At 40.7% G+C, this 18,617-nt stretch overlaps 1 protein-coding gene across 1 annotated transcript in view; it reads right to left on the reverse strand.

The window, feature by feature from the left end:
- The window catches only part of pdlim7 (PDZ and LIM domain 7), a 130,249-nt gene that overhangs the window by 21,260 nt on the left and 90,372 nt on the right, over positions 1-18,617 (reverse strand). Inside the window, exons 6-7 of the mRNA XM_055642512.1 lie at positions 18,457-18,493; positions 2,757-2,836 (exon numbers count right to left, since the gene is read on the reverse strand). Coding sequence (XP_055498487.1) covers positions 2,757-2,836; positions 18,457-18,493 — 117 coding nt within the window. The remainder of the gene's footprint in view (positions 1-2,756; positions 2,837-18,456; positions 18,494-18,617) is intronic.

Genomic DNA, 18,617 nt, shown 5'->3' on the forward strand with positions numbered 1-18,617 from the left:
TACATCACAGTTGAAGGTACATATTGTAACTGACTTTTGAAGACATGGTTTTATCTTCTCACTCAATGTCCGCGGCAATTTTTATCTATCAATTAGCATTTCTTTAAAAAATTAATTTAGCCTTTGTCACACTGCTATTCATGAGAGCTTACTGTTCACATTTAGTTTGTTACAACAGAGACAGCGTTTCAAGCACTCTTGTGTGCAATTTCGGTTGCCTAGCTACAGTAAAGATATCATTAAGCTGGAAAGAGTTCAGAAAAGATTCAAACATAATATTAAGAAATATCAGCATGAGAACAACGTTTATTGTCGTTTCTGCAGTCATACAAACAAGAAAAAAACTAAGACACACAATTAACACAATTCACATAAACATCCATCACAGTGAATCAAAGTATTGTCTCTCCCCTGTTCTCCATTCTTCTCCCAATATTAAAGCCCCCAGCGGGCGATGGTAAGTCTCGCGGTCGCTTAAAGCGGCGCGTGGCGATGTAAGGCCCTGCTCCGGGTCATTTTTAACCCCACGATTTGGGCAGGAGAAGTTGCCGTCGCGGGAGCTCTGAAAAGAGGTCTCCCACCAGGGACCTGCAAGCTCCCGATGTTACCGTCCACGGGCCTGCAGCCGGAGCCTCCGAAGCTCTGAAGTTGGGTCGCAGCCTTGCGCCACCACAGCCCTCCACGCTCCGAAGTCGGCCAGCTCCACAATGGTGAGTCTGCAGGTCTCTGCGACTGGAGCCCCGTCGATTCCGGTTGGAGGCCGCTGCACGGTGCGAGGCCCCAACGACAACGGAGTCCCATTTTTTATTGTTGGTGTCGACAGGGTTTTTTTTTAATTTCCCTATAATGTAAATAGTTTTGGATTGTGTCTGCTTTACCTTGCTTAAAGGAAATCTCATTTTCATATTTGATAGGTCGGGTCCCCGTACAGGAAAGAAAGTCCCCCCCCCCATATACACAGCTAAAGACAATGCACAAACTACAACCAAAACATGCACCTAACAGGACAAAAAGGAAAATAAAAGACAGATGGACTGTAAAGGCCATATAGCGAGATATTTTCATTTAAGTCTAAATTTAATGTTACCCAATTTTATTATGATAGATATTTATACCCAGGTTCGGATTGCAACTAAACTCAGTACAATACTGCTGAGTCACTTGCAGACAAAGAGCCAAGGCAAACAACCTCCGTTTTGTTCTTTATTTCCCTCTTCCTCTCCCTGCCCCTGTTTAATACAACTGGTCAACGGCAGATTGTTGGAAGGTCATATCCCAAAGATTTAAGCACATAATTTAACCAGATACTCCATTGAAGTCTATCACAATAGAAGGTGCACCTTTTAACTGATTTTTTAAGACAAAGTTATTTAAGAAGGAACTGCAGATGCTGGAAAATAGACAAAAAGGTAGACAAAAATGCTGGAGAAACTCAGCGGGTGAGGCAGTATCTATGGAGCGAAGGAAATAGGCAATGTTTCGGGTCGAGACCCTTCTTCAGACTGATGTGGTGGTGGGGGGGGGGCGGGAAGAAGAAAGGAAGAGGCAGAGACAGTAGGCTGTGGGAGAGCTAGGAAGGAGAGGGGGGAAGAAGGATAAAGCCAGGAGAAGTCAATGTTCATATCGCTGGGGTGTAAACTACCCAAGCAAAATATGACGTGCTGCTCCTCCAATTTACCGTGGGCCTCACTCTGGCCATGGAGGAGGCCCAGGACAGAAAGGTTGGATTCGGAATGGGGGAGGTAGTTGATGAGATAGGAGTAATGTGAGTTAACATTAACTCACTTTTTAATCTCTCAATTAGCATTTCTTAAAAGAAGAATTTAGTCTTTGTCACACTGCTATTCGGGAGAGCTCACTGTTCGCAATTAGTTCATTACAAAAGAGACAGTGTTTCAAGAACTGTTGTGTGCAAATTTGGTTTTCCTGGGTACAGTAAGGATGCCATAAAGCTGGTAAGGGTGCAGAAAAGATTCACAAGGATGATAGACACAATAAACTGGTCAGACAGCATCGCTGGAGAAAAGGAATAGGCCAGGCCCTTTTCCCAATAGCGTAGGATATTGAGCGGTGACATAGAAGTATACAAGGTCATGAGGGGCATACGAAAGGTGGATGATCACAACTTTTTTCCTGAGCTTTGAGAATCTAAACCCAGAGTGCATAGATATAAGATGTGAGGGGGAAGTCTTAAACGGGATCTGAAGGGCATCTTTTCCACACACACGGTGGGTGTCTGGAAGGAGCTGCCAGAGTGAGTTGTATAAATTTCAATGGATACAATTATAAAGTTTAAAAGATATTTTGACAGATACATGATAGAAAAGGTCTGGAGAGATATGGGCCAAATGCAGGAAAAAAAGGATTAGCTTTGATAGGCATGTTGATTGATGAGTTGGGCTGAAGAACCCGTTTTGTGCTGTATAACTAACTGAGTCCAAGAATTTCATATTTGCTGTAAAGTATTGTGAGACTATACTGAAAAACATGTAATGGGTGATATACAAATTGAAATGACCTTTAAAAATCTGCCTGGTACTGATAAAAAGCTTAACATATTATTTTGTTGTATTGGTCCACTGATGATGCCTCAGATACTGAGCGTTTCCTCCATTTCTCATTTCTCCCCCAATGAATGTGGAGGTCTGCGTTTGAGGCACATTTGCATACATTGGTGGAATATAAACTAATGCTGAAAGTACTGGGAAGAATATAAATCTGCGAATGGGTAGACAATCTAAGAACAAATGGATTACCTGGATCTTCAAAGGTCTTCGGGATGGGCTCAAAAGCAGAAGCTAGGTCAAATGTCTCCTCTGCAGCACCTGTCTCAGGACTAAAATAACAAGAATAAATCTCAATGCTGATCAGGTCATACTATAATCAATAAGTATTTTGGCCAAGTGCACTACACACACAGATTGAAATTTTAAATGTAATCATTGCCTGAGCAATGTCAGTAACTTTAATTTGATATGAAGAGATTTAGTCAGTATCAGAACACTCAATAATATATTTCTTCTTGATAATGCATCGGTAAAACAGTGGATTACTGGTAGAACTGAATGGCATATTTATAATAGATTTGAGGTCTAAGGAATAAATATGGAAATATCTCACGCAATACTACATGGATGAGTTTACTTAAAGTGAGCTTAGAAAAAAGGTGACATTCTATGAAGTACAACCATTATGAATTTCCTGGGGGATTTCTACTATATTAGTGAAAGAATAGGCATGCATTGGATCAGATAACAAAGCAACCTGAAAAATTTAATAAAAATCAAAGCCAGGTAAGGTGAAATATTGTAACGCTAAATGTTGTAACGTTGAACAGACCAAAAATGCAACAACACTGATTATTCCTATTACCATAACAGACACAAATTCGATGAGGCTCTTTTGGCCAATTTTATTTTCTTATCTCCTGAGGGCAATGGCACAAGGCATGGTTACAGATGAGGAATGGCAGCAGAGAAATCCAAGTGAGGTTTAAATGGCATCAGAAAAATAAAACCTCCGGCATGGATGATATTCATTACGTGGTTGGTTGAAGCCAGTATCAGCACAGTTAGTATATTAAACTTTGAATCTTCAAATGTCCTGGTTAAAGCTAAAAGTAAAGACAAATAATAACCTCCTCACACATTCCCTTGCAAGTATCTCTGTCACTCCTTTAAAATATGCCCCTTCTTTGAACACGCTCTTAAACATCACATCTGAATCAGTTTCCATCTGATTGCACTACTTGAGCATGTTCATCTACATGTTCAATTAATAAAACAATGAGATTGGAGACATTTCTATTCAACCTGTCAAAGGAATTTGTGGGGGGGGGGGGGGGGGGGGGGCAATCGCAAGTACTCTCACCGACGAGAGTTCAGTTTAGTCTGAAGAAGGGTCTTCTCCCCAGAGTTGCTGCGCTGCCTGTCCTGTTGAGTTACTCCAGCTTTATGCCTATCTTCAATTTCAGAGAAATAACATTTCTCACGGAGGGCTTATAGCATCTACCTCCCCCTTCCCAACCTCAGCCTCACGGACCTTAGTATACCCCTAGTTCCTAAAACCCATTTCCATCACTGTTCATGTTGCACTTATAATGCAGAGACCGGGCTTGAAGTGATTCTGTGAAACAAAAAGATAAAGAGCTGGTTTCAGTCCAACAGCAGCCTGAAACTCTTCTGCCTCTTAGCCCTGTGACCAGCCGTTTCAGGTTTTGTACTGAAACCAGCTCCTTATCTTTTTGTTTCACCCCCTGTCCGTCCACATTCATCTCTCTCTCCCCCACCTTCCTCCCATGGTGCCTGCTGCTTTGGTGGCAGGCACACCATCACGCTTACATTGCCAATTAACCACTGATTTATTTTCAAGTGGTCAGTTCAAAGTCTGCCTTCTAAAAAACTGGTATCGTTGCCAAAAGTGATTTGTTTTGTGAAAATGGGCATTTGTAAACTTAAACCCCAGTGTCCTCTGAGCTACATGTTACTGTATTGTTCAATATTCTTGCTAATTGTCATATTACCATTTCAAGGCTGCGTGTGCTTCAGCATGGGCCATCCATTAGTTAGATCGCAGCGGAACATAATATTAAATCGCAATTATTTATTGGACAAATGTATGAGTGAAGAGTCGAGTCAAGAATGCATAATTGTCATGTGTACCCACAACAGAACAATGAAACTCTTATTTGCAGCAGCATAACAGGCGTGTAAACACAATACTCATAGGTTGTATGAGAACGTATGAGAAACAACTAAATTCAATAACTTAACCCTAATACTAGTGCAAAAATGCTCAGGGTGCCCCATCAAATCTTATCAATCGCTTGCTAATCGCATGACTGCGTCCAACTGCTTTCTGGTTCGTTGATCGTATTGCTCGATATGTCCTGTTTTGGGAGAGAAAAATGCTCACGGCAGACCAAATGTGTTAAACAGAAAATGGTCAGATACTGAGATTTACGCATGTGAAATAATCACTGGATTTTATTTTAAATGAATGTACCCGTAGTTAAGGGGAAAAAAAATTGTTCAGCACGGACTTGTAGGGCCAAGATGGCCTGTTTCCGTACTGTAATTGTTTTATGGTTATATGGTTATATGGTATGTTATACTGTTTAGTTTGGAGATACAGCCAGACAGTCCACTGAGTTCACACCGACCATATAACCATATAACATATAACAATTACAGCACGGAAACAGGCCATCTCGACCCTTCTAGTCCGTGCCGAACACATAATCTCCCCTAGTCCCATATACCTGCGCTCAGACCATAACCCTCCATTCCCTTCCCATCCATATAACTATCCAATTTATTTTTAAATGATAAAAAACGAACCTGCCTCCACCACCTTCACTGGAAGCTCATTCCACACAGCTACCACTCTCTGAGTAAAGAAGTTCCCCCTCATGTTACCCCTAAACTTCAGTCCCTTAATTCTCATGTCATGTCCCCTTGTTTGAATCTTCCCTACTCTCAGTGGGAAAAGCTTTTCCACGTCAACTGTCTATCCCTCTCATCATTTTAAAAACCTCTATCAAGTCCCCCCTTAACCTTCTGCGCTCCAAAGAATAAAGCCCTAACTTGTTCAACCTTTCTCTGTAACTTAGTTGCTGAAACCCAGGCAACATTCTAGTAAATCTCCTCTGTACTCTCTCTATTTTGTTGACATCCTTCCTATAATTAGGCGACCAAAATTGTACACCATACTCCAGAATTGGCCTCACCAATGCCGTTATACAATTTTAAACATTACATCCCAACATCTATACTCAATGCTCTGATTTATAAAGGCCAGCACACCAAAAGCTTTCTTTACCACCCTATCTACATGAGATTCCACTTTCAGGGAACTGTGCACAGTTATTCCCAGATCCCTCTGTTCACCTACATTCTTCAATTCCCTACCATTTACCATGTACGTCCTATTTTGATTTGTCCTGCCAAGATGTAGCAACTCACACTTATCAGCATTAAACTCCATCTGCCATCTTTCAGCCCACTCTTCCAACTGGCATAAATCTCTCTGTAGACTTTGAAACTCTACTTCATTACCCGCAACCCCACCTATCTTAGTATCATCTGCATACTTACTAATCCAATTTACCACACCATCATCCAGATCATTGATGTACATGACAAACAACAGTGGACCCAACACAGATCCCTGTGGCACCCCACTCGTCACTGGCCTCCAACCTGACAAACAACCATCCACCATTACTCTCTGGCATCTCCCATTCAGCCACTGTTGAATCCATCTTGCTACTCCACCATTAATACCCAACCATTGAACCTTCTTAACCAACCTTCCATGAGGAATCTTGTCAAAGGCCTTACTGAAGTCCATATACACAACATCCACTGCGTTACCCTCATCAATTTCCCGAGTAACATCTTCAAAAAATTCAAGAAGATTAGTTAAACATGACCTTCCAGGCACAAATCCATGTTGACTGTTCCTAATCAGACCCTGTTTATCCAGATGCTTATATATTATCTCTAAGTATTCTTTCCATTAATTTGCCCACCACTGACGTCAAACTAACAGGTCTATAATTGCTAGGTTTACTCTTAGACCCCTTTTTAAACAATGGAACAACATGCGCAGTACGCCAATCCTCCGGCACTATTCCCGTTTCTAATGACATTTGAAATATTTCTGCCATAGCCCCTGCTATTTCTACACTAACTTCCCTCAATGTCCTAGGGAATATCCTGCCCGGACCTGGAGACTTATCCACTTTTATATTTCTCAAAAGTGTCAGTACTTCCTCTTCTTTGATCCTCATAGTTTCCATAGCTACTCTACTTGTTTCCCTTACCTCACATAATTCAATATCCTTCTCCTTGGTGAACACCGAAGAAAAGAAACTGTTCAATATCTCCCCCATCTCTTTTGGCTCTGCAGATAGTTGTCCACTCTGACATAGGTCCATAAGTGCATGAGAATAGCGTAGATCACGGGAGCTGTGACCAGCTGCGTCACTCGTTGTCCAGCCCACTCACCAAGTCGCTGATAGATACAAAAAGCCGGAGTAACATCCAATTTCCTCTCTGGGTCTATGGACTGACTCCAAACACCAGAGGCCCATTGATCTGCGGCGCTGCTCGATACTTGATTGGCTTTGTGGAGATCAGAGCCAGATTTCATCGTGTCCAGGTACTCGGCCCTACACAGCCCTGCTAGCCGGACAGGGTTGTTTAGAAATACAGCGCGGAAACAGGTCCTTCGGCCCACCGGGTCTGCACCGACCAGCGATCCCCGCACATTAACACTATCCTACACACACTAGGGACAATTTACACTTATACCAAGCCAATTAACCAGACCATCAGTCTGAAGAAGGATCTCGACCTGAAACGTCACCCTCCAGAGATGCTGCCTGACCCGCCGAGTTACTCCAGCACTTTGTGTCTATTGGTTTAAACCAGCACCTGCAGTTCCTTCCTACACGGGTACCTGTCCAAATGCCGTTTAAATGTCATTGTGGTAATTTCAAGTGTAGAATGAAGACAAGAGTGTTTAGTTGTTGCGTGCAGCGACATTAGAACATTGACATTCTCAGTTGCTGCACCTTAACAGGCCGGTTAAAGCAACAACCCATATATACATGTAAATAGATTGATTTAGTTTACTATTGCAACCTGTAGCGAGGTACAGGGAAAAGCTTTTGTTGCGTGCTATCCGGTAAATGCATGCAAGCTGCTCACAATGTACAGATAAAGGAGAACGGGTACAACATATATAATCAATAATACAATGGATTAATAATCAGTAATATTGGGTAATCATCCCTGCATATCAGCGGAGGCCCAAGTATTAGCATTACAATTAATGCCCCAGAGCGCCGGAGACCCGCGTTCGATCCTGTGTAAATGGGTGATTGATGGTCAGCACGGACTCGAGGGGCCGAAGGGCCTGTTTCCACGCTGTATGAAATGAAATGAAATGATTCAATTTATTGTCATTGTCAGTGTACAGTACAGAGACAACGAAATGCATTTTTAGCATCTCCCTTGAAAGGGAGACACAGGGCGTCGCGGTGTGCCCGCGCCTGCCGCCGTAATTACATTCCATTACACACAGGCAAAGGTGGGTGAAGTGTCTTGCCCAAGGACACAACGACAGTATGCACTCCAAGCGGGATTTGAACCGGCTACCTTCAGGTTGCCAGCCGAACTCTTAGCCCATTGTGCTATCTGTCGCTTACATCTTAGAACAAATTATAATATTGAACAAACCAAGACTTACCTATCGGATTTGAACATGAACAATATTATCCCAAGGTTGCAGAGTATTTGAATGACATTTACTGCATAATCCCCGAGGTTATTCTTTGTAAAGTGAAGGGCAAAGTTCATCTCCACAAGTTTCATTTTCTGTAGTTAATTTGTAGTTTATATTTACCATCTTGCCTTTGCTTATTTGTTCCCATGCTTACATGAATCCAATACTTACATTTAAAGATGAACAAAATATCAATTTAAAGACAGATATCAAGTAATTTCCCTGATTGAATATGAATAGCGATTCCGTTTACATCCCCTCTCCCTCCATCCCTCCCCCACCCGAGATGTACTAGCTTCAAAGTAGTCTTGTTGTGTGAGAAGGAACTGCAGATGCTGCTTTAAACCGAAGAGAGACACAAAATGCTGGAGCAACACAGCGGGACAGGCAGCATCTCTGGAGAGAAGGAATGGGTGACGTTTTGGGTCAAGACCCGGGTCTCGACCAGAAACATCACCCATTCTTCTCTCCAGAGCCACAGACTGATCCATGCCGGTCACCAGGGCGAATTCGGCACAGAGACTCTCACGGCAGCGGCGCAACACTTCTGACGCCTCCGACAGCCCGAGACTGCACCATGGCAGGAGCTGCAGCGAGCGACTCGCCAGCCCCGCAAACACTTGATCCCCGTCCGCATATGTCCCCGCCGCTCCACCCCTCCCTCCGCTCCGGCTCTCCAACACCCACGGCCCATGCAGTTGATATGAGTTTTGAAATTCTCGTTGATCACAGAATTTCTCACGACAGAGCGTGAGAAATTTGTGATCAGCGTGAGAGAGTGAAAATTTGGCCAAATGCGTGATTCTCACGCTCAATGCGTGAAAGTTGGCAGCCCTGATGTTGTAACTATAAACATAATTGAACTGCAGATGCTTGTTTATACCAAAGATAGACACAAAATGCTGGAATAATTCAGCTGGAATAACGAGACATCACCAATTCTTTGCCTCCAGAGATGGTACTTGACTGACTGAATTATTCCAGCATTCTGGGTCGATCGGTTTTGTGGTGTTTATTTGAAACTGAAACATGTTCATTTTGTCATGATCTTTCATCTCTAGTGTTTGTGCAATGTAGCGTTTCCATTTTAGTCAACTTACAAAAAATTCTTCCAGTGACTGGAATTAAATTTCTTCTATATCACATCTTTCACATTCTACAAATATAACTCCGTTCCATTTCCTGACATTAATACAGTGGAATTTCCTGTTGCCGTGCCTTGGAAAATAATAACCAAGTTCACAGCTCTTCATACTTAGATTTTGCCAACATCCAATTTACAACAGTTCTTTGTGCTTGTGTAGACTAGGCTGGAGGCTGAATACACAATAGTTTAGTTTATTATAGTCATGTGTACCAAGGTACAGTGTAGTGTTTTATGCCTTTCACAATACATTGTGGGTTCATATATTCATGTTATAGGAACAGAATTAGGCCTTCCGGCCCATCAAGTCTACTCCGCCATTCAATCAAAGTAGATCTATCTTTCCCTCTCAACCCCATTCTCCTGCTTTCTCCCCATAACCCCCGACACCCATACTAATCAAAAATCTGTTAATCACTGCCTTTGAAATATCCATTGATGGCCTCCACAGCCTTCTGTGCCCATGAATTCCACAGATTCACCACCCTCTGACTAAAGAAATTTCTCCTCACCTTTCTAAAGGTACGTCCTTTTATTGCAAGGCTATGGCCTCTGGTCCTAGACTCTCCCACTGGTGGAAGACTACTGTAACTACTAGGGTTATGACATTCCTGTGACATTAATTTTGAAGTACGAATTAGAATTACTCCATTTGATACATATTCTTGTTAAATAGATTAATAGAATGTACAAATGTAACTAATAGTGATATAACTGACTTTAAATGGTGTGAAATTTCACTTTATAGATCAGTGATACTTAGTTCATCAAATGCTCACCAAATGTATTTTTTTAATTTATGTGTACCTGGTGTTAACTTCTGTACTTCATCTATTTAATAGCTATGTTACTGAAATCATTTAGTTAAATATTAGAGAAATCAATACACTGGCATTCATTTTTTTTCATTTGAAGATAATTACTAATGTTCCATTAGATGCTCATCTCCTAATGATTTCATGTAACAGGCACAATAATTATTCAGTCATATTTATTCCATATAATAGATTACAATACTGACCTTTCATGAATTTAATTTCAAACTTTCCCTGTAGCATACACAACCTAAACATTTGCTAAAATGTAAACACAAGGGACTGCAGAAAAAAAAACTTCTGGAGTAACTCAGAGGGTCAGGTAGTGGAGAACATGGATTGGTGACGTTTCAAGTTGGGACTCATCAGTCCAAAGAATGGACTGACCTGAAGCATCGCCTAGGCACAGAGATGCTTTCTGACCCATTGTGTTACTCCAACACTTTGTGTTTTTATATATACAGCATGCTTAATAAACGTTTGCATAAAGATAAAAGCAAATGTGTTCAAATAAAACAACCAATGTTTATTTTAATCTATGCAATGCATTTTCTCCTCTGTTGTATACCCAGTTACTGTGATTTGCATTTTATATTGGCCATTATCTAAACCCCGATGTACATTTAATCTAACATTGCTATGTTGAATCAAGGAAAAAAATGGATTTAGAGGTCTGGGATTAATTTTAATTCTTTGCATTCCTGCTGGAGCTGTTAATCTGAGAAACTACTTGACAGCTCCTTTACTCCCTCCTCCATTTATCAATGGCCTCAAAAATAAATCATAAACTTGCTGTGCAAACTTGGTAGAATGATGGTCCTTTTGCTTCCAAGTAATACTTTCAAACAACTACATGCTATATCAGAATAATACAATACTCGTAACCCAAGTGGTTATGCAATACTTAAAAATAACAACAAAAACTAGAAAGGACATGTTTAATTTTAGACACTGGTGTTGCTTAAATTTATTGCAAAACCTACAGCCCTCTACAATCCCATTTTTCTCTGCAGTCCATTGACGTAGATAAAGCAAATGTCTGGAATTTGTTTGAATTCCAATAAGCGAATGCCTGATGAACAATAAATGAAAAAATATTTTCACATGGAAGAGGAAAAGTGTATTAATTCAGTGTACCTTTCATTAACTAATCTAAAGAGTTAAAAATCAAACCAAATTTCATGATTTTCAACCTCCAGATTTAACGCAGTTAAAGGTTTATGATCCACTAACAAAGCATCTGAATTGAATTACAGTTCATATTTCACTGTGATAACACCCCAATACCAAGTTGAGATAGTAAGGTTTTGGTTTCATTCCAAATTAATATTTTATGTATTTGGAGACTAATTATTAATTGTCACTTTGTAAATGAAAAGATTTGAATCCAGATTTCTTCCATTTATTTTAATAAATATTGGAACCATTAAATACATTTTGATTCCATCAATGGGTATTACAGAAATCAATGCTGTTCTCAGAGGGGAAAGGATTAAGATCAGAACGTGTTCGTTGGGAACATTAAAAAGCATTTTGATAAGACAAACTGGGAGACAATTTTTTTCCCCAGTCTGAAAAGACGGAGTATTCTTGATTTGAATTCAACTTATGAAATTTGGTTCCACTTATTGGAAACTGAGTCAAGAGGAAGTGAAATCATCTATTGTGTTTAATATGTGGTGGAATAAAGGACATCAATTTGTTGTGCAAAGAAATTGAATAATAATTCAGAAGGAAAACTAGATAAGTGCTGGAAGGAGAAAGGAGAGTATGGAGTAAGATAGAAAAGATATTGAGATTAATTTGAAGAAGAATTTTGGTCTGAAGAAGGGTCTCGACCCGAAACGTCACCTATTCCTTTGCTCCATAGATGCTGCCTCACCCGTTGAGTTTCTCCAGCATTTTTGTCTACCTGAGATTAATTGGATAGCTCTTTCAAAGAATCAACGCTGGCACCATAGTCTAAATTAGATTTTTTTAATCCTTCTGCACCTATTTTCTATGTTTCTATGTCTTTTGGTCAGAAAATTGGACGAAGGAGCATTTGTTTTTGAATCACGATATGCAAAGTAAATTGGAGTACAACTTCACAATACTTTATGCAATTAGTTCATCCCATTGTACACCTGTGATCCATTTAATAAAGCAAACAGGACAAATAATTAGTCTGAGGTCAGTCTGAAGAAGGGTATTGACCCGAAACGTTACCCATTTCTTGACTCTGGAGATGCTGCACCATTTTGTGTCTCCAACAAGTCACTCCAACATTTGGTGTCAATCTTTGGTTTAAACCAGCATCTACAGTCCCTTCCTACATGAATAATTAATTTTGATACGTACAAGAGATATCAGTATAAAAACTGTCTGGAAAGTAGGTAACTTGGTGTGGTGCAACTTTGGTTTTTGAGATAATGATAATGAACTGCAGAAGTTACAGTACTTGAAACTTGCAGCAGATATGGCTTCTGGAAGAATTTGATGGAAACATAGCCAAATTAACCTGCCCGATTGCCAGCATGAAATAAGTGACCGATGTGATGTGCATCTTTTTATTCATCTCATCCTTCTGTTGACCTGTTGCAGGCAATTATCAAGTCAGCAATGATGACAGGTCACGCCAGAGACAATCTCAGGACTGTTCACTCGAATCCAGACTACATCCTTTCACATTCAAAAAGTACAGTTTTAGCCATGTTCTATCTTCCAACTGTATCCAATACAATTGTATTTGAGCCCAAAACCCAAAGTACTTCAGTAACGTGTTCTATGTTCAAGGAGCAATACTCAGAGTTGTATATTCCCAATATTTTCACCCATAGCAAATAAAAAAAACCCAGCAGCTATGGTCAAGGCAGTGTCAAGCAGAAGTGACACTTAGTATTATCTGCAATACTTTGTTCTCTTCAGAAATGATGCAGTAAATTCATACAACTTCAAACTATATTTTTGAATTGCTCAACTACTGGCATCCACTGTGTTTCGCCATCCTGACCTTTCAATTTGACTCCACTAGCCTTTTGTCATCTTCACGGTGTCGTGTAACCTTGTTCCTTGATAGGGGTGGAAGATTGCAACCTTCTCATGGTCCACCCTATTTCGACGAAGGCTATTAACCTGGCGTGCACAATCAAATAAGATCAAATAGAACAAGTTGTCCTTCAACTTTAGGCTGTGCACGTCATACGCAAGAAGAAGACGTTTCTTGATACAATGATCTTTTGGGCACACTAGATTTTCTTGACTACTATGTTCAAACAAAGTATTTTGACTATATGGATCCAAGTGTTATAACATATACAAGTAAAATGGGTTATGTGAACAATGGAACAAATCAAAACAGCTTTTATCTGGAGTTGATAATTCTGTCCTTTGCCACTTTTTGTATGGCCAGACAACGTTAAATATTTTATGAATAATTCTTTGTTTTTATTCAGTGCAATGCTTGATCGAGAATTTGAATTACCCCCAACTTCAAAATATTTTGGATATTTATTTGACTGAAGGTTAAAGAATGTGGTTAAACCACAGGAAAAAAGTTTACTCTATCATTCTTCATAAATAATTATTTTTCTACTTTTGAATCATTATCTAATCTCAACAGCAGTTCTATTTCTAATTTGGTAACAAATGGCATTTGGATTAAGATTTCTGACTAGCATTTTTTTCGTATCTGCAAAGAAATTGAGGTCCTTACATCTAGATCTTTGCACTAGGAACCCACTAAATATGGGTATGCAAAATTTGCCACCCAAAATGTCACACTTTTGAAATAGAATTGGATAACCATAAAGATAGAAACTGGAGAAATAGTTAATTCAGGAACCTTTATTAAAATATTTTCTCAAAACAAACCAGTATATATAGATTTGTACACTGTGTATTAATGCTATACTACAAACATATGCAACAACTTTCCTGAACCTGGTTTTACAATCATTAATGTTGATTCAAGTGTAAAGCTTTGCCCAATGACATGTTTATGCTCCCACAATCAGGAATAATCATTATAAATTCTCTTGGCAGATGAAAAGCTTCAAATTCTAAATTCGATTCATGTACTATAGCTGCTAAACCTTACATATGTAACGTTCAGCTTATCAAGTTCTAGCAGAATTTTGCTCAACTGAAATCATGCTTAATTGTTCATTTTGCAAATGATATTTTATAATTGAATTTTAAACAAAAACATGCTGATTAACAAATTGAAAATCTCCACAACAATTGAATGTTTTAAATATTGTAATGCAGGAGAATGCTGTGACATTAGAGAAATGTGATGTTCAGTTCAGAAATGTATGTCGAGACAAAGGAGTCAAGAGATAGCAAACAATCAGCAATTACACTTTATTCCAGTTCAAGATTATATATTAAGGGAGTGAGCAGATCTTTCATGATGCCAATCACGCAATCTTGTATAACGTGGGCTCTGCAGTTCGGTGATAAACCTTTCTCTGCAGAGGATAAGAGAGAAAGATGAGAAGAAAAAGAACAGAAAATGTAAAAGGACTGATATAGAAGGTTAGCAAAAAGCCTCAATATTTTTCTAAACCTAGTTTTCAATCTAAATCTTACATTAAAGTCACAGACAGCGAATGTCCAGGAATCTCAGAAAAGTTCTGGTAACAAGTTGATCTTTGTACCACTTGCAGTAATAGATTATTTAAAAGGAACACCAAAGTAAATTTACTTTTAAAATTATATAATGGACTATGGAACAAAATAATGATATGCAAATCAAAATCGTTCAATAATAATAGCATGTATTTTACAACTGGTCAGAAAATTATGGAAAGTACATAATCTTATATTAGTCCAATAATAAATTTACTTCTGTAGTAGCTAACAGAATTGCATTAAGATAAAATGTTATGAGTGGGCTGAATTAGAAAAATACATTTGGTGTAATGTTATCATAATGAAGCTTAAATTAGGAAGAGAGCCATGAAAATCTAAAGCCATAACATTCCAGAATAACTTGAACTCATACTTTGAAATTGTGCGAGGCCAACACATAAAGCACTAAATCTTAATAATTTACAGCACATATTTTATGACAAATCTGGTTGTGGCTACAATATGTATTTTAATGACATATTAAAGTAGCACTGGATCCTTTCCTTCCACAGGAATACTGCCGTGAAATAATTTATTTTTCAAAAAAAGCTTTTTAAACTAAACATATGCTTTACAGGGACACTTCAAGAACTACTGCTTAATCAATGAATACTTTGTACAACTGGACAAAACTTGCAATGTCCCTTTCAAATAATCACCACGCAATTGTTTAAAAATCATATTTTTTTACAATTTGCACTGTATAATAACCTCATGTTGGTTACTCTGGGGCTAACTGCACCTTTTGAATCTCACTTGAATATGGCATTGAATGAGCCGAGAGTATTTCAGACCAGCCACAACATACCCAAGCCCTCACCTCCCTTCCATTTTCAATCTTAGGGATGTTTATTTTTTGACTGAATACAGTATACATAAGTAGAGGTCAACATTTTCACTCCAAAATTACTATTATTACCATCCAAAATTTGGATTTGTTTTCAGAATACTACAGACCAAGTTTATCTGCTTGTAATTTGGTGATTTTTTTTTAGCTGTTTACTATTTCAGAGACTGGTTAACTGACAAAAAACCATCAGGATAAAAGGGGTTATTTGCAGATTGACAATCTATGACTCGTGGCAGTGAATCCCAATTCACTGGGATTGGCACTGGGGCTTCAACTATATACTCATCTATATTTATCGACTCAGATAAAGGGACTGAGTGTACCATAGACAATGATGCAGAGATAGGTGGATCAGCAAGTTGTGAAGAGCCTGCAAAATTCCTCCTCTCCTTTCTAAGGTACGTATGTTTATTCTGAGGTTATGGGCTCTGGTCATAGACTCACCCACTGGTGGAAACATCCTCTCCACATCTACTCTATCCAGGTCTTTCACTATTTGTTATTGACTGGCGCCGGTTCAGCAATGACATTACCATTTTTCCTATAATGCAGAGGCAAAGTGTTTTCCTGCTATAGACAATACAACACCTATCAACTGCAGGTACACAAAATTGCTGGAGAAACTCAGCGGGTGCAACAGCATCTATGGAGCGAAGGAAATAGGCGACGTTTCGGGCCGAAACCCTTCCTCAGACTGATGGGGGATGGGGGGGGGAGAAGGAAGGAAAAGGGGAGGAGGAGGAGCCCGAGGGCGGGCAGATAGGAGGTTGGGAGGAGACAGCTAGAGGGTTAAGGAAGGGGAGGAGATAGCAAGGGGTAGCAAAATTGGGAGAATTCAATGTTAATGCCATCCGGACGCAAGGTCCCCAGGCGGAATATGAGGTGCTGTTCCTCCAATTTCCGCTGTTGCTCACTCTGGCAATGGAGGAGACCCAGGACAGAGAGGTCGGATTGGGAATGGGAGGGGGAGTTGAAGTGCTGAGCCACCGGGAGGTCAGGTTGGTTATTGCGGACTGAGCGGAGGTGTTCGGCGAAACGATCGCCCAGCCTACGTTTAGTCTCCCCGATGTAAATCAGCTGACACCTAGAGCAGAGGATGCAGTAGATGAGGTTGGAGGAGATGCAGGTGAACCTTTGTCACACCTGGAACGATTGCTTGGGTCCTTGAATGGAGTCGAGGGGGGAGGTGAAGGGACAGGTGTTGCATTTCTTGCGGTTGCAACGGAAAGTACCCGGGGAGGAGGTGGTGCGGGGGGGAAGGGAAGACTGCACGTCTTCCCACCCTGCCCCCTGTAAAGACTCCATCTCCTACTCCAAATTCCTCCGCCTACGCCGCATCTGTTCCCAGGATGAGACATTCCATACCAGGGCATCAGAAATGTCCTCGTTCTTCAGGGAACGGGGATTCCCCTCCGCCACCATAGATGAAGCTCACTACAGGGTCTCATCCATACCCCGTAACACTGCTCTCTCTCCCCATCCCCGCATTCACAACAAGGGCAGAGTCCCCCTGGTCCTCACCTTTCACCCCACCAGCCGGCAAATACAACACATAATCCTCCGCCATTTCCGCCACCTCCAACGTGACCCCACCACTCGCCACATCTTCCCATCTCCCCCCATGTCTGCCTTCCGCAAAGACCGCTCCCTCCGCAACTCCCTTGTCAATTCTTCCCTTCCCTCCCGCACCACCCCCTCCCCGGGTACTTTCCGTTGCAACCGCAAGAAATGCAACACCTGTCCCTTCACCTCCCCCCTCGACTCCATTCAAGGACCCAAGCAATCGTTCCAGGTGCGACAAAGGTTCATCTGCATCTCCTCCAACCTCATCTACTGCATCCTCTGCTCTAGGTGTCAGCTGATTTACATCGGGGAGACTAAGTGTAGGTTGGGCGATCGTTTCGCCGAACACCTCCACTCAGTCCGCAATAACCAACCTGACCTCCCGGTGGCTCAGCACTTCAACTCCCCCTCCCATTCCCAATCCGACCTCTCTGTCCTGGGTCTCCTCCATTGCCAGAGTGAGCAACAGCGGAAATTGGAGGAACAGCACCTCATATTCCGTCTGGGGACCTTGCGTCCGGATGGCATTAACATTGAATTCTCCCAATTTTGCTAGCCCTTGCTGTCTCCTCCCCTTCCTTAACCCTCTAGCTGTCTCCTCCCACCCTCCTATCCGCCCGCCCTCGGGCTCCTCCTCCTCCCCTTTTCCTTCCTTCTTCCCCCCCACCCCCCATCAGTCTGAGGAAGGGTTTCGGCCCGAAACGTCGCCTATTTCCTTCGCTCCATAGATGCTGCTGCACCCGCTGAGTTTCTCCAGCAATTTTGTGTACCTTCGATCTTCCAGCATCTGCAGTTCCTTCTTGAACACCTATCAACTGCATGTAGCCATGTATATTCAAAGGCAAATCAATACTTGGTATGAAGTACAACCAGCTTTATAAGGCAGGGAATAAATGATAACAGCTTCCAGTTTATGCCTGGACTTGAGATAAAATTGCATTTTATATTTCTCTTTATAATAGCCACTACAGAAGTGGTAATGTAATTTTGCACCATACTTGACAATGTAGTCCTACTATTGGGGGTAAAATGGGATTGTACAAAAATAATCTTACATTGACCATTTCCTCTGCAGGTAAATGTTTATGATGGGAATAGTTAGCAGGATGGTGTGAAAACAGCCTGGAATATATGTCGCCTATAAAGACCATAAATTAATTGGTCCTTCTGCATCTTACCTGGCTCTTTTAACAACTTCATCATCTGGATCTCTCACTGAAATTAATTGGAAATAAATGAGGGATTCTCAGTTAAAACCATGTGCTACTTTAAAGTAATAACTGAAAATAACTTTAATTCAAACTAGTCATAAAAGGTATCGTGCCAAATTCTATTTTCT

This window comes from Leucoraja erinacea, chromosome 11, assembly GCF_028641065.1.
Source record: "Leucoraja erinacea ecotype New England chromosome 11, Leri_hhj_1, whole genome shotgun sequence".
Taxonomy (NCBI): domain Eukaryota; kingdom Metazoa; phylum Chordata; class Chondrichthyes; order Rajiformes; family Rajidae; genus Leucoraja; species Leucoraja erinaceus.